Source organism: Phyllobates terribilis, unplaced genomic scaffold, assembly GCF_046119375.1.
Source record: "Phyllobates terribilis strain yellow unplaced genomic scaffold, ASM4611937v1 Scaffold_3__8_contigs__length_932513732, whole genome shotgun sequence".
NCBI classification, from domain to species: Eukaryota; Metazoa; Chordata; class Amphibia; order Anura; family Dendrobatidae; genus Phyllobates; species Phyllobates terribilis.
The window spans coordinates 504,088,212-504,109,729 of record NW_027362763.1 but is presented as its reverse complement, the minus strand read 5'-3'; the positions used below and the strand labels follow the sequence as shown (position 1 = coordinate 504,109,729).

At 47.7% G+C, this 21,518-nt stretch overlaps 1 protein-coding gene across 1 annotated transcript in view; it reads right to left on the bottom strand.

Annotated features, from left to right (window-relative positions):
• The window catches only part of NKAIN2 (sodium/potassium transporting ATPase interacting 2), a 1,575,235-nt gene that overhangs the window by 883,998 nt on the left and 669,719 nt on the right, over positions 1 to 21,518 (bottom strand). The window contains exon 3 of the mRNA XM_073676010.1: positions 3,405 to 3,485. Within this exon, the coding sequence (XP_073532111.1) occupies positions 3,405 to 3,485 (81 nt within the window). The remainder of the gene's footprint in view (positions 1 to 3,404; positions 3,486 to 21,518) is intronic.

Genomic DNA, 21,518 nt, shown 5'->3' with positions numbered 1-21,518 from the left:
TTGTGTTTTTTCCTTGCAAGCAATTTAAATGAAGATAATAATACCAAAGAATTTGTGATTGAAATCATTTTCAGGAAGAAACTGAGTATTATCTGACAGAATTGCAGGGGTGCCAATACTTTTGGCCACCACTGTACATATATATATATATATATATATATATATATATATATATATATATATACAGTATATGTATAAATATACATATACACATATTTATATATATATATTTATAAACAATATATATATACCATATATGTACAAATAATTCATATTGTGATGGTTACCATGCACGGCTGTTACCAAATGTACTGAAATTGACATTTACAATTCATGTTTAGGCAATAGTTTACTTATTCCATTTTGAGAAGTAAAAATATAGTAGCATAAGTCATGTAAGAGAATATAACAAGAATATCAATGAAAAAAATTCCCTTTGTTATAGCAGTTATATATTTGGATTGTGGTACGACAATAAGAGTTATTTTTCACAAAATTATTCCAAAGTTATACAGCATTCCCTAGACATTGTCAACAATAACAGTAACACTTAAAGGCTTACATTGATCAATTTCTTGTATATAAAATAGTACAGTGGAAAAGCAGTATAAGGACATTATTGTTAAATATATGACTTTGGATAATACACTCAAAACCTCAAAGCCACTCTAAACTATAAAGGCACATATAACAAAAATACCTCAGAGGAAATAAAGTAAATGAAGTCCAACTATGCTTATTTACACTGCAGATTAATAGCAACTAGATAGATAGACAAACAGTAGCGACCAAAAGTTTTGTTTTTTTTAAAAGTGTAATTACTTCTGTCTGGTTGTTGTGGTTCCTTTTTTCCTGGTGATTTCAGTAATCCGGAAGCAAATGGTTGTCAGGTATAAGGAAAAAAATTGTCCATAAAAATGCTCTACACATTTCACATGAAATGAGCAAAGAATGTGGAGCAGTAGGGCTGGTGAATGCATTGCTGTCACATGGGAAAAGCAAAGTAGGCAGGAGATGGAAATTCCCACAAGACAATGATCCTAAGCACACATCCAATTTAGTCAAAAATGTTCTCCTGTTGCAATGGCCAAGCCAATCACCTGATTTAAAGCCTATAGAGCACATTTGGGATGATTTAAGGAGATGAGTTGGGGCCCGTACCCACAGCAATAAAGATGAATTGTTTGCAGATTTTCAAATGGAATGGAGCAAGATCCCTCAAGATGTCTTGAATACCCTAGTGGCTTCAATGCCCCATCGGTGTAGTGCAGTAATTAAAGCAAGAGGTTATACTAAGTTATGGCATTGTATACAATGAATTACTCTGTTGATGTTGTGATCAATAAATAGTATATGCAAAACTTTTGGCAGTCAGTTTTCTTTAATCAAATGACCATACCTATATTCAAAAGCATATTGGTTAAAATTAAGGTCTTATACGATGACGACTTCATGCACTTTCAATTCATCACCAGGGAAAAATAATGCAAAACTTTTGGTCTCTACTGTATGACATCAAACTTTACTCTGTCCAGTTAACTCATACATGAGCCTCAAAATTATCCATAGTTACTTGAATGCAAAAATAATGCGTCTGATTTACTGACAGCCTTCCATAGCTTGTACCACATTTATTAACAGTTTCATATACATTTTTCAATAACGTCTACGAGGGGCCTTGCTTATTAGAAAGTGGGTGGAGAAAGAAGCATTATCTAAAATGCAATTTTACGCATTAGTTTGTCATAATTTTGTTGACTAAAATAAGCCAACTCGTAGATGGTGTAAATTGGACAGTTTAAAGATGTGATAATTTTACCATTCAGAATAAGCCGCATTGATAAATTTGGTGCATTTTAAGACTATTTACTTTAGACAGCTTTAATAGATATGAGCCTATTAAAAGGACTCTATCACCAGGTTTTTGCCACGTAATCTGATAGCAGTATAACGTAGGAACAGAGCTCCCGATTCCATCGATGTGCCACTTACTAGGCTGCTTGCTGTAGTTTTGATAAAATCACTGTTTATCAGCAGCAGATTATCATTGGAGGACTAGCAAACCTGCTGTCTGGGAGTCCTCCATATTCATAACCTCTGTATAACCACGCTTCCCACCACTGATTGTCAGCTTTCTGCCTATGCACAGTTTACACATAAATCTTCCAATAAGTGGTGTGGGTGGGGGTGTACAGAGCTCAGCATTCACAGAACTGTATTAAGCAGCCCAGTATGTGACATTGATGTAATCAGGGTCTCTGCCCTTACATCGTGCTGCTCTTAGATAGATATTCAGTAAACCTAAACAAAGTAAAGCTTTTGAGTACATTTGCTAAGTAATATTGTGAACAATATACATACTAGAATGATGGACCCCTACAAACATTGTACACCAAAAGATAGTAAATGAAATATAGATACTTGAGCATAACACATATAAAACATGCATAAAAAACCCAGGATGATATGTATGGCACATCCACAGAGAAAAATAAGCTACATGGATATGTAGAGAATATGTGGTTAATCAGCATTCACACAGCTGTGAAAGTGCAGTATGAAGCAAAACCCAGCAAAAAGCAGTGAGTATAGCAACAGCTAGAGTATACATTGGGTAGCCAGAGAGCTTAAAAAGCAGGGCACAAAGGTAATACAATCCACAAAATGCATGATCTGCTTATAACTTCTTCATGATAATTTAAGGGGTTGTCCAATTAAATCAAATTATCACCTATCACCAGTATAAGTTGCTTACCGAAATGTGTCTTACCGTTGGGACCCGCACTGATAGACAGAATGGGGAACCTTTATCCTCGATGGGGGACTTTTATCCCCATTACAAGATGGAATGGCAGGTTGGATGCATTACTGCCACTTCATTCATTCTCTATGGATCAGGCATGCAAATAGGGAATCCATAAGATGCAGGTACACATGGACACTACCGCTCCATTACTACAGGGATATAAAGTTCCCTCGCTCTGTCAATGAGTGAGTGAGGGTCTGAGCAGTCAGAACCTCCATGATCAATAAGTTATCAGCTATCCTTTAGATAGATGATGACTTGTTTTAGCAGACAACCCCTTTAATGTTCGCTTTGGTCATTGCTACTACTTTTAGCTGGATTTGACATGACATTGCCCTTTTGTCATACACCTGTGTCAATGTTTACTAAACCCAAAATTCATTACTGTGTATTATTACTTATCCATATAGCTTATAGCTCATTTTTCTGTGTGGATGTGTCCTCTATATATAATCCTGTTTTTTGTGTATTATTATAATAAAGTAAAAATGTGACATTTACTGTGGTATGGCGTACAATATTTGTGGAAGCTACTTCTGCTTATTCAGAATTGTTTCTCTAATAAATGATAATCATTGATAAGATCTATGAAACTTACCTTGGAAAGATCTCCAGCTTCCAAATAGAAACAAATAATAAATACATTCCAAGATACCCACAGCACGAGCCAAACAGCATACTGCAGAAGTGAAAGACAAGGCATAAAAACACTGTTAACATGACATAAAATTCGAAACACAAACATGGTTAGTAATTATGGTTATTTTTAAATTAAGAAGGTTTTGTTATAGAAAAATGTAGAAAAAAGTCACCAGAAACTGACTTATTGTTTAAATCAAGTTTTTATCTCAATTAAATTCTTCAGAATTGTTGTGTTGTTATTTTTTAATGCTTCCATGTAACAATCTATATTAAGAAAAAATCCTACAATTTGTATATTGGCCACTAAGGTTAATAATAAGCTGAAACATCCTGTTCTGTAGAGATATTTTCAGGAGTCATATCATCATCACCATCAGCGTTAAAATGAAAGGTAACACATACAGTCAAAGCCGAAAGAGTTGGCACCCTCGAAATTGTTTAAGAAAATGAAGTATTTCTACCACAAAATTATTGCAATTACATATGTTTTGTTAAACATCCTTTCCAGGGAAATGACTTGTATATAAGGCAAAATAAATATACAAAAACAAAAATGCTCCTCCACACTTTGGACTATGTTCACACGTAGCGTTTTTGATGTGTTTTTGCACTTTTGTATTGCTTTCAACCTAGACAAATGCATTCACTTAGAAATGTCATTTTAACATTTTTCAACCTTATCTGGCCATGTGGTGTGTGACACATCATCCGACACATCCTGTTTCATTTATGATGGAGGGACTCTGAAAGTCACAAAGCCTATTTTTATAGGGCCATCAGGCGGCCCTTACTATTCTTAAAGGGCCAGCAGTCGACCATTGCTATTGTTAGAGAGCAATCAGCTGGCTATGCTATGTTGTTTCCATTATTAACGAGTGGGTCTCCTATACTGTTATTGCGTATGCAGTGACTGCAAGGGCTGCCAAAAATGTAGAGGTACTCCAATGCCCTTTACAAGAGACGTAAAGGTCAGAGAGCCTCCTAAAAACAATGTTCCCATTATTAGGAAGTGGGTCTCCCATAGTGTTTGCCTATGCAGTGAAGCAACGGCTGCCAAAAAATTGGAGGAACTCCAATGCCCCTTGCAAGAGAGGTAGAGATCGGAGAGACTCCTGCAAACAATGTTCCCATTATTAGGATGTGGATCTCTCATAGTGTTTGCCTATGCAGTGAAGCAGTGGCTGCCAAAAATTTGGAGGCACTCCAATGCCCCTTGGAAGAGACGTAGAGATTGGAGAGCCTCCTAAAAACAATGTTCCCATTTTAAGGAAGTGCGTCTCCCATAGTGTTTGCTTATGCAGTGAATTCAAAAGCTGCCAAAAATTTGGAGGAAATCCAATGCCCCTTGCAAGACACATAGAGGTGGTGATATGGTAGATATGGTGGTGAATGATATGGTGATGGAGGATGAGGAGAAGGAGAAGGACAAGAGCAAATAGACAAAATCAGGAAGCGTATACCCATGTCTAGGTGTGAAGATAGAGGTGCATAGGAATAGAATTAGACCTCCCAAAAAAGACACTGTTTTTGAGTTTAGGTTACGCTACTATCATTCGGTGGTTTTGAGAAGTCTGGCCCAATCCAGCCCTTGTTCATTTTTACAAGAGTCAGCCTGTCAGCATTTTTAGTTGACAGGCGGATGCGCCTATCGGTTATAATTCCATTGGCGGCACTAAAAACTCGCTCTGATAAAACGCTAGCGGCAGGGCAGGCCAGGACCTCCAAGGCGTAGAGAGCTAGTTCATTCCATGTATCCAGCTTGGATACCCAGTAATTATAAGGCACAGAGGAATCACAGAGGACGTTGGTATGGTCGGCAAGGTACTCCCTCGCCATCTTCCCAAACTTTGCACTCCTTGTGAGAGTACCCCGCGCCTCAGGGCCTGTAAGATGAGAGGGTCTGAGAAAACTGTCCCAGAACTTTTACAGTGTTCCCCTGCCTCTGCTGGATTGGAGTTGTGTCTCTCTCGCCTTTACTCCTTGGTTGTCAAACAAACTTTGAGTAGTGTTGAGCCACCCCCGTAGTGTTCGGGTTCGGTTCGTCAAACACCGGCATGTTCGCCTAACGGTTCGTCGAACGGTTCGTCGAACACCGTTAAAACCAATGGCAGGCAAACAAAAACACATAGAAACACATAGAAAACACCTTCAAAGGTGTCCAAAAGCTGACAAACTGCTCAGAAGACACAACTGAAACATGGAAAAGTGACAAGTACATATAGTCATGCGAAAAGAAAAGAGGTGGAGGAGTAAAAGGAGGAGGAGACACAGATATAGGCATGTTATGCCCTACTAAAATCAAGAAAGGCTGGAGTAAAAATCTAAAATAAGCCTACCAACAAATAAGTCGTGACAAGAAAATTAAAAAAAGAAATATCTTTAGGTAGAATGGCGGTTCCATTCAGAACACTTTCCTTACAAGACGTAGTGGTATCCCAGTTGGGAGTCATGCCAAAAACGGAACCCAATACATTTGGACTAATTCACCATTTGTCATATCCAAGGGGCAGGTCAGTAAACTACAACATCGACGCGGAACAAAGTACAGTAGTATATACTGTACCTCCTTTGACAAGGCAATCAGGCGGGTCAAGAAGTTGGGAAGCGGCACCCTAATGGCCAAAACAGACATTAAGGGGGCGTTCCGGTTACTTACTACCTGTGCCTCTGAATAGTGTCCGCCTATTGGGCTGCTTCTGGGAAGGAGCATACTATATAGATCGCTGTTTGCCCATGGGGTGCTCCATATCCTGCTCACTATTTGAGGCGTTTAGTTGTTTCCTCGAATGTGTCGTCATGGACGTTTCTAAGGGGGCACATATTATCCATTACCTCGATGACTTCTTATGCCTGGGCCCAAAAGATTCGCCACAGAGTGAATACACACGGTAGTCCACCTGTGAGAAGGAGAGAGCTGGAGGGAGAGCGGACACCACAGAGCCGAGGGGTTAGATGGAGACTGGAAGAAGGAAAGAGGGCGAGGGAGATAAGAGAGTACGGTGGAAGGTCATCCTGAGCTCCCCCATGTTCCTGCTGGGCGGGGAACAGCCCTGGGAAGAAAAGCCGCTTGCGCATCCCTTTGAGGTTACGGGCGCGAGTCGGCAGAGGGACTACGCTGGAGTGCGAAGCCAACATGGCCAGGCCGTTCCTGCCCGTGCGACCTCCGTGTCGCCGGGTTTGTGCCAGAGCCGCGGTGGACCCTGACGGCCAGCCCCCCACTCCCAATACTTGTGTCTGTCCGCTGGTGGGTCGAGACCTCCCGCGGTGGAGGCAGGTCTAAGCTCTGTAATTTAAATTGGCCCTGTAATTTGAATGAGTACACTTTAAATCCTTTTACAAGGATCTATTGGAGGGCAAGTCTGCTGCCAGCAGCTGCGGTAGCAGGAAGTAGAGGAGGTGTGGCCTGTGTTCCTAGCTGAGTGAGAGCTGTGTGGAGGAGCTCCTGGGAAGCTCCAACTAGGACTTTTTTCTAAGCCCAACCCTTGCCTTTTCGTTTTCCCAGGAACGAGGCAGGGGTGTCGGGGGGCATCCCCGGGCTCCAGCCCTCCCAGTCTGGGCCGGGTGGGGTCGGAGGACTGAATATGGATCCATCGGAGGACTCTGTGAGGAGGTCTGGGAGGCTGTCCCAGCGGAAGCGGCTACGGTGAGCATGCATTGTCTAACTAGGGGACTGGCGAGCCCAAGGGAGGCAAGGGGAGTGCCCCATGGGCCGAGAGGGGCCCAGACGAGTCGGCGGAGGCTTTCTCCCAGCAGGTGGTGGAGATGCTGCAGTGCCACGAGAAGGGGAAGGTGGCACTGGCAAAACTCCTGCTGGAGCTGCGGCAGGCCAAGGCGCTATATAATGCAGCAGCCCAGAGGAAGCGCCCGGCGATCGCCACGCAAATCCAGAGGGTCAAGGATAGGATTGCCGAAGTGGAGCAAAGGCAGACAGAAAGAGAGAGGGCTGCGGGTCCCTTTCTTGAGAAATTCTCTAACGATCGGAGGTTCTCGGGCCAGGAGGGGTTAACCACGCAGCAAGGAAGGGGGACGGATGAAGGGGGCGTGCCGGCCAGTGAAGGCATGCCCAGGATTATGCATGGCAGCCAGGAGCCTGGAAAGGAACATTGTCTGGAGCCCCGTCCCCTGTCCCACCCACCGCAGCACTGGGTGCTGCCCCAGGGGTTACCCCAGCCATGGAGGAGGAGAAGGTGGGGGGTGGAGGAAGAGGCACGCTGTTACTGAGAGCAGAGGATAGTGTGGGTGCGGGCACAGAGGCTGGGGGATCGCAGTCCAGGGCTCTGCCCCTTGCTCCGCCCACCTCGGAGCTCGGCGTGGCAGCTGTGAGAGCCGCAGGAGGAACTGCAGAGCCCAGCGGTCCTCGGTCCGGTGGCCCGCCCCTTGCCCCGCCCACCTTGGCGCTCGGCGCGGCCACCATGGGAGACACACGTGGAACTGCAGAGCCCAGCGGCCCCTGGTCTGCCGGCCCGCCCCTAGCCCCGCCCACCTCTGAGCTTGGCGCTGCCACCATGAGAGACACACGTGGAACTACCGAGCCCAGCGGCCCACGGTCTGCCAGTCCGCCCCTAGCCTCGCCCACCTCGGCGCTCGGCACGGCCACCATGAGAGACACACATGGAACTGCAGAGCCCAGCGGTCCCCGGTCTGTCAGCCCGCCCATTGCCCCACCCACCTCGGTGCTCGGCGCGGCCACCATGAGAGCCGGAGAGGCTTTTTCAGAGATCTTGGCTGAGGTCCGGAGGATGGTTGGGGAGGAGAGAGCCACTGCTTCCGTATCTGGCCAGAGGGTTGAGGGGCCGCATGCTGGGGATAATGGTGCCAGGGGTAAACCGGCCAGGGTATCTGCACCTGTGAGGTTGGTAAAACCCGGCGCCCAAAATCCCAGCCCCTGTGATACCCAGCGCATGAATATTGGAAGGTCCAAGGTGGCAAAGGGGGAGAAGGGGAGTAAGGACAATGCTGCGGATGTGGTGAGTGTCCTGAAACCCCCCCCAGTGATGCCGGGACCGTGAGTAAAGCCGTTAGCACCCCACCTGTTCTGGCTGGCATGGATGGGGTACATGAGGTGGGGATGAATGGGGTACATGAAGGAGGTGAGGATGTAGGTGAGGATGCATGTATGGAAGTGGTGAGTGGAATGGCTGGTGGTGATGGTAGTGATGCAGGGGCAGTAGGTGAGGCTGTGAGGCAAATTGTAAGTGTGAATGAGGGGCCAAGTGTGAGGCCAAGGAATCCCGGTTCGTTGGCGGCTTCATTAGAGGGCGGTTCGCATGTCCGCACCTTTGCGGCGGCCGTTGCCGCGGGTAGTGGAGGGTCCTTGTCAGGGGACGCTGGGCAGGGTTGCTTGCAATGGCATCTCCTGGATGCCCTGAAGAGGGGAGAGCAGTCCATTACAGTGGAGGGTAGGGAGGTAGATTTATCGTTCTGGATAGAACGACATGGTCTGTCCGCCTTCCGAGAGTTAGGGGCAGAGAACATTAGGAGGTCTCTGCCGACAGCAGGGCAGGGTGGCGTCCGTAGGAATGTGGTCCATCTCCGGTGGGAAGGCAATGAAGTGAGTGTGCCCCTCTAGAGACAAGGTGGTGGAGCTTTTCCTGGGGATGGGCTTCAGGGCTGATGACATCTATGCCCTGATTCATCCCTATGGTGCCACCTTTTTCGACGTCGGCTTTGTGAGATCGGAGGGCCTAGAGCTCTTCTGTTCTCAGTATGAGCTGGCTCGGATTTGCCCTGAATGGCGAGGGTTTATAGTCCAGGCTATCTCTCGCCAAAATTCAGTGAAGAAAGTGACCGTGCTCACCAGTAACGAGTCACTTTCTGAGGTCGACATCATGACCTGGCTGAGCAGGTATGGGGAGGTGGTCCAGACTCCCAAAAAGAATCTGGACAAGCATGGCATCTGGTCAGGGGCCTGGACCTTTATGGTAAAACTGAAGGTCTCGGGTTACTCGGTAACCCACATTCCCACTTCAACATTCTTGGGAAGGGACCGAATCCTGATCTTTTACCAGGGGCAGCCGAAGTTGTGCCACAGGTGCGGCAGCTCCTCTCACTTCAGCGTGGGGTGCAAGGTGGAGAAGTGCGCAATGTGTGGAGGGGTGGGTCATCTGGCCGCAACCTGTAGGGACATTCGGTATAACCTGTGTGGTGTCTTGGGACACCCGTTTAGTCGCTGTCCACGCTCCTATGCCAATGTTGGCCTGAATCCGGGAGGTGCTGGTAGGGAGGAGGCGAAGACCAGACCAGCCGGTGAAGGGACTAGCGGCAGCATAGGAAGTAAGGGACTGGTGAGGAGTAGACCTCCCCCTGAGGCGGGAGGGAAAGAGCAGCGTCCGAGGATAGTGGTGGGGAGGGACCAGGGGGTTATGTCCCTGCCTCTGGTCCCTAGTTCGGGGGAGCTTGCAGCTGAGGTCCCGGACAGTGAGATAGATGAAGAGGTCAGGAGGATGGTCAGGGAGGATGGGGCCACCGCTCCCTTATCCTCATCCAGCGAAGGTGTGGATGAGGGGGGGAATGAAGAGTGGCAACAGACAAAGAAGAGGGAGAAGAAAAGGGTGAGGAAGAAGGGTAACTCGAAGGAGAATGCCACCCGGGGCCAAGTGCCAAAGGAAGGCTCTTCCTCCCTTCCTCCAGTGGAGCTCCCCAACCAGTACCAGGCCCTAAGCGAGTCTCCCTCATCTTCGGATGGGGGGGGTCTGGTGCTGGGGGTTGTGGACAAGGATGTAGGGGCTAAAGGGGGCGCCAGGCCCTCAACTTTGGGGGTCGGGGAAACCGGGCCTCTGGTGGGGGGGGTCGACCCAGGGCCTCCTGACAAGGGCAAGGGTGCGCCTGAAACAGTTGTGCCCGTTAAAGTTGTGTCTGGAACAGCAGGTATGGATGTGTGCCTGAAACGTGCTATATCGTCCTCTGAGGAGGAAAATGGAACACATGTAAAGGGTAAGGGGGGTGGGAAGAAGGTCGCTGTCCAACCTGATCACTCATGATGGCGGCACTCACCCCGTTGATGCTGGCACCATTAATGTTGCCAGCATAAAGTTTGATGCGGCTAGGTTCATGGCCTTTCATTTTCTCGGCCAGCTTGACACCGACATTTTGTTTTTGCAGGAGACCAGGTTGGCCGATCTCACGTCCCTTAAAAAAGCTAAGAGGGAGTGGGTACATGGGCCTTCCTATTGGTCTCTTGCGGCTGAGCCGTATAGCGGGGTGGCGGTCCTTTTCAAGACCGCAGATGTAGTATGCCAACGGGTTATTGAGTTGGAAATGGAGAGGTGCTTGAACATGGATGTTTTCATAAGGGGACAAGAGATTCGGCTTATAAACATCTATGGTCCCCAGACTAAGTGGGACCGCAAGTGTCTCTTTATGAGTATTAAACCCTTTTTGTTTTGTAGCCGACAGGTGGTCTTTGGAGGGGACGTCAACAATGTCTCGAGGCCCCAAGACAGAGGAGGTTCCAGAGACCGGTTGGCCTACGACAGCGTCGCCTTGAATAGCATAGTTAGTGAGGCTCGCCTAGTGGATGTCCACATTCGAAACACCACAGGCCACGCGGGTTACACTTATTTCAGAGGTAGTCAGAGTAGGTCTAGAATAGACCAGTTTTATTTGAAGGAGGAGGCAGTCTCTTCACCTTTATCGGTGGTAGAGGTTGAATTCTCTGACCACTGTCTGATTATGTTTTCTCTGAATGTTACAGAGACTCCTCGGATGGGAAGAGGTTTTTGGAAGCTGAATTCGTCACTCATGAAGGAAGCAGCTGTAAGATGGTCCTTTGAGGATTTCTTTAAAAGTCAGGTACCGCTGCTGGGCCTTGGTAACACTAAGTCAGAGTGGTGGGAGATCTTCAAACATCGGGTGGCGAGATTCTTCTGCCAGCTTTTTAACCTCAGAAGCCTGAACAGGGATCTCCTTATCGGGGCCTGAGGAGGAAACTCGAGGAACTTGTCTCGACTGGGGGTGGCCGTGAGGACATCACCAGGGTGAAAGCCTTACTCAAGAGATGTCAGTATGATAAGCACACATCTTTGGTTTTTGAGAGGAACTTCGGGAAGTATCGCTCGCCCGACCCTTACAGAAACTGCAAGATGTCAGTGAGTAGTAAGATAGTGGCGGGTCTGAGGGACAGTATAGGATCCCTGACCAGGTCCAGATCAGGGATCTTGGAGGTCGTCAGATCCTTTAACTCGCATCTCTTGGGGATGAAGGAGCAGGATCGAGATGAGACGTCGGCTTTCCTGGCTGAGGCCATTCCTGAATCAGGGGTAGACCCCTTGCTCGATGTCTTGGTGGATGAGGTCAAAGAAGAGGAAGTTAGACTGGCGATTGAAGGGCTCCAGCTCAAAAGATCGCCATTTCCGGACGGCTTAATGTCGGAGTTCTACAAGACCTTTAATGACCTTTTGGTCCCCTTATTGACTCAGGTTTTTAATGACTGTCTCTCCTCGGGCACTCTTCCGAGATCAATGAGGAGGTCAGCTTTGATCCTTCTTTCTAAGGGGAAGGATCCGTCGCACATTGAGAACTGGAGGCTAGTGTTGAGCCACCCCCGTAGTGTTCGAGTACGGTTCGTCGAACACCCGTGTGTTCGCCGAACTGTTCGTCGAACTGTTCGTCGAACACCTTCGAACACCGTTAAAACCAATGGCAGGCAAACAAAAACACATAGAAACACATAGAAAACACCTTCAAAGGTGTCCAAAAGCTGACAAACTTCTCAGAAGACATAACTAACACATGGAAAAGTGACAAGTACATATAGTCATGCGAAAAGAAAAGAGGTGGAGGAGTAAAAGGAGGGGGAGACACAGATATAGGCATGTCATGCCCTTCTAAAATCCAAAAAGTGAGAAGCCGACACGGCCAGTCCGCTCCTGCCCGTGCCACCTCCGTGTCGCCGGGTTTGTGCCAGAGCCGAGGTGAACCCTGACGGCCAGCCCCCCTCTCCCAATACTGGTGCCTGTCCGCTGGTGGGTCGAGCGAGCCCCCCTGTGGTGGAGGAAGCTCTAAGTTTTTTAATTTAAATTGTCTCTCTAATTTGAATGAATACACTTTAAATACATTTACAAGGATCTATTGGAGGGCAAGTCTCATGCCAGCAGCCGCGTAATTCCAGCTCCAGTAGCGTCCACTAAAGCTGCTGCAGTTAAAAAGCTTTTATAAGGATCGAGCTCGGCTGTCCACCGCAAGGCGTCCTACTGCCAGTCCCAGCTCCTATGTCTTGGGGTGCCTCCTGATGCTCTTCACTGAGTATCCCGTGGTCCCGAAGCATTTCCTTTGAAAAAATTAAGTGTCCAAACTACAGGTGGTGTAGCTTGCTTAACAGCCGGGATAATCCGCTGACTAGCAGAAACTGCTACTAGGCACAAAGTATTTCCTGGGCTAGATGCAGTTAAAAATTTGTAATTAGATAATCTCGTTGGATGCTGAGAAAGCATTCCATAGAGTCTCCTGGCACGCCATATATTATTCTCTTAAAAAGTTTGGGGTAGGGGTCTAGGGGACCCTTTTAAAGCCAAAATCACCGCCCTGTATCGCAATACGTCACCTAGGCTGAAGATAGATGGAACTATAGCACCCTGAGGGCTCGGTTGCTACAGAGGTATTGCACCTCACCCAGAGGTGTGATATCTCACTCTCAGGTAAGGATGGAGTGTGGATCAGGACCCGACACCTGTATGCATTACACCACATTGCCGTGGGGCAGGGCGACCAATATGCCCCTGAGATGGGCACGACAGTCCCTGTCCCTGGCTGGAGTGGGGGGAGGGAACACTGAGGAAGGGGAACCCTGTAGTGCAGGAGCAGGGAGGAAGCCGTTCCTGGGTGCATTGAGAAGGGAGTATAAAAGGTGGGCACCATCTTAGTTCAGTGCAGAGAAGTCTGAGCAGAAGTGACAGGGAGCAGGGGTTCTGCATGAGCTCTGCTCCGGAGGCGGGCCTAGTAACAGAGGCCCAGGCCTGGAAGAGGGAGAAGGAAGGAAGAGGAGCGGAGAAGGCTCCAGGAACGAGGAATGAAGGGATCCCAGGGGTGCGGACGGGCGAGTCACCACCGCACGCCCGAATCCACCTGCGTGGAGGGGTCAGGCCAAAGGGGGAAACCGGTCCCCGAAACTAGTGGAGGCAGGAAACGACCCTCAGCTAGAAACCGGAGGCTGTGACATTTTATGTGGCGCAGCCCCTCGCTACACCCGCTGGGAAGGCACCACATAGGGTCAGGGAAACTGGCGCCAAGTTTACCAAGAGGAGGCCCGAGGCAGCAGGACAGAAGGGTTGGTAAGAAAGGCTAAAGGACATACAAAGGGGGTCCTGTGAAGCGCTCCAAAGTTATCTGGGAGTTGTCTGAGCCCCTCACCTGGTGAGCACAGTACGACGTGGGCAGCCGTTACCTGCAGACGTGGTCTGGATAATAAGAACTGTGAGTAAAGGCCCTGGACTGCATCACTGACTCCGTGTCGTTACTGCTGCTGCCCTGCACCATCACCCCCGTCCTCCGCAAACACTGCCCTGAGGCTATACTCCTCCCGTGGGGAGTTATGCTACGCTCTGCTGCACCCACAACACCAGCCTCAGCGGTCTGCCCTCCAGCGGCAGTTCACTCTGACCGCAATCCACGGGTGGCATAGTCGGACATTTAAACATCAAAACCACATAAATAGTTCCGCCACTGGTTTGACCGCCCTGAGCCACGGAACCAGGTCGCCGCCACGGAGACTACAACCACCAGCATCCACCAAAAAGGGGCCGGCTCCGGGTGTCCCAAGGCCTAGGGGGCGCGTCAGAACATTTTCATCACCTTTCAAAATCACGAATGGGACCAGGCAGGGATGTCCTCTGTCCCCTCTCTTATACATCCTAGTGACGGAGCACCTGCTCTTATCAATTCGCCATAACCCCAATATTAAGTGGATTGAGGTGGGAGGCACCGAGTACAAGTGCTCTCTATTTGCTGATGATGTCCTAATATATATCACTCAATCACATATATCCATCCCTGCTGTTATGGCTGAAATAGATCACTTTGTTACATGGTCAAATTTTAAAATTAATGCAGCGAAGTCTGAGGCCCTCGATGTCTCCCTCCCCAAATCCATACAGGATTCCATCCAGTCCAACTTTCCCTTTGCCTGGCCCTCACAGGGTATCAAATACTTAGGAATTCCTATTCATAGAGACCTCTCCCGTCTATGTTATCTTAATTTTGGGCCCTTTATTGAACAACTCCATACAGACCACGGTTGGCAAGTTAGAACTGTAAGATTCACTATGTGAACCACTGGTGTTTTGTGGAAAAGCACATGTACACTGTGTTCCAAATTATTATGCAAAAAGTGTTTAGGAGTGATAAGGGAAGAATTTGTTTGTCAGTTAAACGCATTGATGGTGATGTGTGTCAGGGCTCTTTATATCACTGTAAGCAATTGCAGACACCTGTGCTAATTAGTTTGGCAGGTGTGTCCAATGAAAGGCAAGACTACTTAAGAAGGCTGTCCCACATTATTAAGCAGCCTACATTTTCTGCCAAAATGGGAAAGAAAAAGGATGTGTCGGCTGCTGAGAAGCAACAAATTGTGGAGTGTTTAGGTCAAGGCATGACTACAATCAACATTGTGCGATGATCAGGATGAAGTGTCTTGGCAATCAAGAAGTATGTAGCTGATTCACATTACACACGTGTGCGTGCTGATAAGGGCAAATTGAGGACTCTTTCCTACATGCAATTATGTCAGGTTAAAAGAGCAGCGGCAAAAAAGCCTTGTCATAGCAGCAGACAAGTTTTTGAAGCTGCTGGTGCCTCCAACGTCCCCCGAACAACAAGATGCAGGGTCCTTCAGAGGTTTGCAGCTGTGCATACGCCATCCTGTCGACCTCCTCTATCCACTTCACACAAGCAGAAATGGCTCCAGTGGGCCAAACATTACATGAAGACTGATTCCAAAACTGTTTTGTTCACGGATGAGTGCCGTGCAACGCTCGATGGTCCAGATGGATGGAGTGGAGGATGGCTGGTTGATGGACACCCCACGCAAACACGACTACAGCGCCAACAAGGAGGAGGTGGAGTAATGTTTTGGGCTGGAATCATGGGGAGAGAGATTTTCGGCCCCTTTAGGATCCCTGAAGGGGTAAAGATGAACTCCATAATGTATGTGGAGTTTCTCAAACAGCACTTCCTGCCATGGTTCAAGAAGAAGAACCGTGTATTCCACAGCAAGATCATTTTTATGCATGATAATGCACCGTCTCATGCTGCACATAACACATCTGCATCTCTGGCTGATATGGGCATAAAAGGGGACAAACTTATGGTGTGATCCCCATGCTCCCCTGACCTCTACCCCATTCAGAACCTCTGGAGCATCATCAAAAGGAGTGTCTATGATGGCGGGAGGCAGTTCACATCTAAGCAACAGGTCTGGGAGGGTATTCTGTCCTCATGCAAAACAATTGAAGCAGAAACCATCCAAAACCTGACAAATTCAATGGACGAGATAGTTCAGAAGCTCATTTCGAACAAGGGGTCCTATGTGCAAATGTAGCATCACCTAGAATAAAGTTTTGAGTTGAAAACTGTTTGATTTCAGTTTCTAACAACCTGCTAATGCTTATAATTTCAAAAATTACCATTTTTTTGGTCTTTATTAAAATGAAAAGGTTGATCGAAGAGTGTGGGGGATCTAAGAGTGCGGCAACCCAGTAGTCAGGATTACTTTGAATTCTGACAATCTGAGGGTCATGTTGCAGGTAGTGCAGCAAGAAGGCACTTATGTGTCTTGCGCATCTCGGAGCCCCAAAATTATTTTCCGGGCTAGATGCAGCTAAAAATTATTATTAATTTTAAATCTGGTGGAGCTTAGTATAGATGGCCTAATAGAATCAGTACTGCACACTGCTACAAAGCCCAAATTATTTTCCAGCCAAGATACAGATAAACATGATTAGTAATTTTAAATCTGGTGGAGCTTATTATAGATGGCCTAATAGAATCAGTACTGCACACTGCTACAAAGCCCAAATAATTTTCCAGCCAAGATACAGATAAACATGATTAGTAATTTGAAAGCTTAAAATGGTTGGTGAGGTGATTTTAACCAATCATCAAGCTTTTACTCTCCCCAGGATGACACAGGGGTAGAAAAGTAGTTTCGGATCCATGATTTGTTCATCTTTATAAACGTGAGTCTGTCTACATTATCAGTGGAGAGCCGCGTGCGCTTATCTGTCAGCACACCACCAGCAGCACTGAACACACGTTCAGACAGAACGCTTGCTGTGGGGCATGACAAGATCTCCAAGGCGTAAGTGGCGAGCTCCAGCCATTTATCCAGATTGGAAGCCCAAAAAGAGCAAGGGTCCAGTGACACAGTCATGGCTTCAATGTTTACTTGGAGATACTCCTGTACCATCGTCCCTAGGCGTTGACTATGTGTCAGACTTCTTGTCTCCTGCGGCCTTGCAAAGGATGGGCTAAAAAGTGGTGAAATGATTCCGCAAAATTGATGTTACCAGCAGATACTGTGTTTCTATTACAGTTTGAGTGCTGAACACTCGACGGTCCCACAGTTGGCAAGTTGGAACTGTGAGATTCAGTACGTGCACCACTGGTGTTTTGTGGAAAAGCACATGTAAGATTCTGCAACAGTCTCTGCTGATACTCCTGCATGTGTGCATCCCTTTCTATGGCAGGAATAATTTCTGCAAATTTACTTTTGTACCGGGGATTAGTGTTGAGCCACCCCCGTAGTGTTCGAGTTCGGTTCGGTTCGTCGAACACCCGTGTGTTCGCCGAACTGTTCGTCGAACTGTTCGTCGAACACCTTCGAACACCGTTAAAACCAATGGCAGGCAAACAAAAACACATAGAAACACATAGAAAACACCTTCAAAGGTGACCAAAAGCTGACAAACTGCTCAGAAGACACAACTAACACATGGAAAAGTGACAAGTACATATAGTCATGCGAAAAGAAAAGAGGTGGAGGAGTAAAAGGAGGGGGAGACACAAATATAGGCATGTCATGCCCTTCTAAAATCCAAAAAGTGAGAAGCCGACACGTTCAGTCCGCTCCTGCCCGTGCCACCTCCGTGTCGCCGGGTTTGTGCCAGAGCCGCGGTGAACCCTGACGGCCAGCCCCCTTCTCCCAATACTGGTGCCTGTCCGCTGGTGGGTCGAGCGTGTCCCCCTGTGGTGGAGGCAGCTCTAAGCTTTTTAATTTAAATTATCTCTCTAATTTGAATGAATACACTTTAAATCCATTTACAAGGATCTATTGGAGGGCAAGTCTCATGCCAGCAGCCGCATAATTCCAGCTCCAGTAGCGTCCACTACAGTTGCTGCAGTTAAAAAGCTTTTATAAGGATCGAGCTCGGCTGTCCACCGCAAGGCATCCTACTGCCAGTCCCAGCCCCTATGCCTTGGGGTGCCTCCTGATGCTCTTCACTGAGTATCCCGTGGTCCCGAAGCATTTCCTTTGAAAAAATTAAGTGTCCAAACTACAGGTGGTGTAGCTTGCTTAACAGCCGGGATAATCCGCTGACTAGCAGACACTGCTACTAGGCACAAAGTATTTCCTGGGCTAGATGCAGTTAAAAATTTGTAATTAGATACTCTCGTTGGATGCTGAGAAAGCATTCCATAGAGTCTCCTGGCACACCATATATGATTCTCTTAAAAAGCTTGGGGTAGGGGTCTAGGGGACCCTTTTATAGCCAAAATCACGGCCCTGTATCACAATACGTCACCTAGGCTGAAGATAAATGGAACTGTAGCACCCTGAGGGCTCGGTTGCTACAGAGGTATTGCACCTCACCCAGAGGTGTGATATCTCACTCTCAGGTAAGGATGGAGTGTGGATCAGGACCCGACACCTGCATGCATTACACCACATTGCCGTGGGGCAGGGCGACCAATATGCCTCTGAGATGGGCACGACAGTCCCTGTCCCTGGCTGGAGTGGGGGGAGGGAACACTGAGGAAGGGGAACCCTGTAGTGCAGGAGCAGGGAGGAAGCAGTTCCTGGGTGCATTGAGAAGGGAGTATAAAAGGTGGGCACCATCTTAGTTCAGTGCAGAGAAGTCTGAGCAGAAGTGGCAGGGAGCAGGGGCTCTGCATGAGCTCTGCTCCGGAGGCGGGCCTAGTAACAGAGGTCCAGGCCTGGAAGAGGGAGAAGGAAGGAAGAGGAGTGGAGAAGGCTCCAGGAATGAGGAATGAAGGGATCCCAGGGGTGCGGACGGGCGAGTCGCCACCGCACGCCCGAATCCACCTGCGTGGAGGGGTCAGGCCAAAGGGGGAGACCGGTCCCCGAAACTAGTGGAGGCAGGAAACGACCCTCAGCTAGAAACCGGAGGCTCTGACATTTTATGTGGCGCAGCCCCTCGCTACACCCGCTAGGATGGCACCACATAGGGTCAGGGAAACTGGCGCCAAGTTTACCAAGAGGAGGCCTGAGGCAGCCGGACAGAAGGGTTGGTAAGAAAGGCCAGACAAAGGACACACAAAGGGGGTCCTGTGAAGTGCTCCAAAGTTATCTGGGAGTTGTCTGAGCCCCTCACCTGGTGAGCACAGTACGACGTGGGCAGCCGTTACCTGCAGACGTGGTCAGGATAATAAGAACTGTGAGTAAAGGCCCTGGACTGCATCACTGACTCCGTGTCGTTACTGCTGCTGCCCTGCACCATCACCCCCATCCTCCGCATACACTGCCTTGAGGCTATACTCCTCCCGTGGGGAGTTATGCTACGCTCTGCTGCACCCACAACACCAGCCTCAGCGGTCTGCCCTGCAGCGGCGGTTCACTCTGACCGCAATCCACGGGTGGCGTAGTCGGACATTTAAACATCAAAACCACATAAATAGTTCCGCCACTGGTTTGACCACCCTGAGCCACGGAACCGGGTCGCCGCCACGAAGACTACAACAAACAGCATCCACCAAAAAGGGTCCGGCTCCGGGTGTCCCAAGGCCCAGGGGGTGCATCAGAACATTTTCATCACCTTTCACAATCACCAATGGGACAAGGCAGGGATGTCCTCTGTCCCCTCTCTTATACATCCTAGTGACGGAGCACCTGCTCTCATCAATTCGCCATAACCCCAATATTAGGTGGATTGAGGTGGGAGGCACCGAGTAAAAGTGCTCTCTATTTGCTTGATGATGTCCTAGTATATATCACTCAATCACATATATCCATCCATGCTGTTATGGCTGAAATAGATCACTTTGTTACATGGTCAAATTTTAAAATCAATGCAGCGAAGTCTGAGGCCCTGGATGTCTCCCTCCCCAAATCCATATAGGATTCCATCCAGTCCAACTTTCCCTTTGCCTGGCCCTCACAGGGTATCAAATACTTAGGAATTCCTATTCATAGAGACCTCTCCCATCTATGTTATCTTAATTTTGGGCCCTTTATTGAACAACTCCATACAGACCACGGTTGGCAAGTTAGAACTGTAAGATTCACTACGTGAACCACTGGTGTTTTGTGGAAAAGCACATGTACACTGTGTTCCAAATTATTATGCAAAAAGTGTTTAGGAGTGATAAGGGAAGAATTTGTTTGTTTGTCAGTTAAACTCATTGATGGTGATGTGTGTCAGGGCTCTTTATATCACTGTAAACAATTGCAGACACCTGTGCTAATTAGTTTGGCAGGTGTGTCCAATGAAAGGCAAGACTACTTAAGAAGGCTGTCTCACATTATTAAGCAGCCTACATTTTCTGCCAAAATGGGAAAGAAAAAGGATGTGTCGGCTGCTGAGAAGCAACAAATTGTGGAGTGTTTAGGTCAAGGCATGACTACAATCAACATTGTGCGATGATCAGGATGAAGTGTCTTGGCAATCAAGAAGTATGTAGCTGATTCACAGTACACACGTGTGCGTGCTGATAAGGGCAAATTGAGGACTCTTTCCTACAGGCAATTACGTCAGGTTAAAAGAGCAGCGGCAAAAAAGCCTTGTCATAGCAGCAGACAAGTTTTTGAAGCTGCTGGTGCCTCCAACGTCCCCCGAACAACAAGATGCAGGGTCCTTCAGAGGTTTGCAGCTGTGCATACGCCATCCTGTCGACCTCCTCTATCCACTTCACACAAGCAGAAACGGCTCCAGTGGGCTAAACATTACATGAAGACTGATTTCAAAACTGTTTTGTTCACGGATGAGTGCCGTGCAGCGCTCGATGGTCCAGATGGATGGAGTGGAGGATGGCTGGTTGATGGACACCCCACGCAAACACGGCTACAGCGCCAACAAGGAGGAGGTGGAGTAATGTTTTGGGCTGGAATCATGGGGAGAGAGATTGTCGGCCCCTTTAGGATCCCTGAAGGCGCTAAAGATGAACTCCATAATGTATGTGGATTTTCTCAAACAGCACTTCCTGCCATGGTTCAAGAAGAAGAACCGTGTATTTCACAGCAAGATCATTTTTTTGCATGATAATGCACCATCTCATGCTGCACATAAAACATCTGCATCTCTGGCTGATATGGGCATAAAATGGGACAAACTTATGGTGTGACCCCCATGCTCCCCTGACCTCTACCCCATTCAGAACCTCTGGAGCATCATCAAAAGGAGTGTCTATGATGGCGGGAGGCAGTTCACATCTAAGCAACACCTCTGGGAGGGTATTCTGTCCTCATGCAAAACAATTGAAGCAGAAACCATCCAAAACCTGACAAATTCAATGGACGAGAGAGTTCAGAAGCTCCTTTCGAACAAGGGGTCCTATGTGAAAATGTAACATCACCTAGAATAAAGTTTTGAGTTGAAAACTGTTTGATTTCAGTTTCTAATAACCTGCTAATGCTTATAATTTCAAAAATGACCATTTTTTTGGTCTTTATTAAAATGAAAAGGTTGATCGAAAAGTTTGGGGGATCTAAGAGTGTGGCAACCCAGTAGTCATGATTACTTCGAATTCTGACAATATGAGGGTCATGTTGCAGGTAGTGCAGCAAGAAGGCACTTATGTGTCTTGCGCATCTCGGAGCCCCAAAATTATTTTCCGGGCTAGATGCAGCTAAAAATTATTATTAATTTTAAATCTGGTGGAGCTTAGGCCTAATAGGATCAGT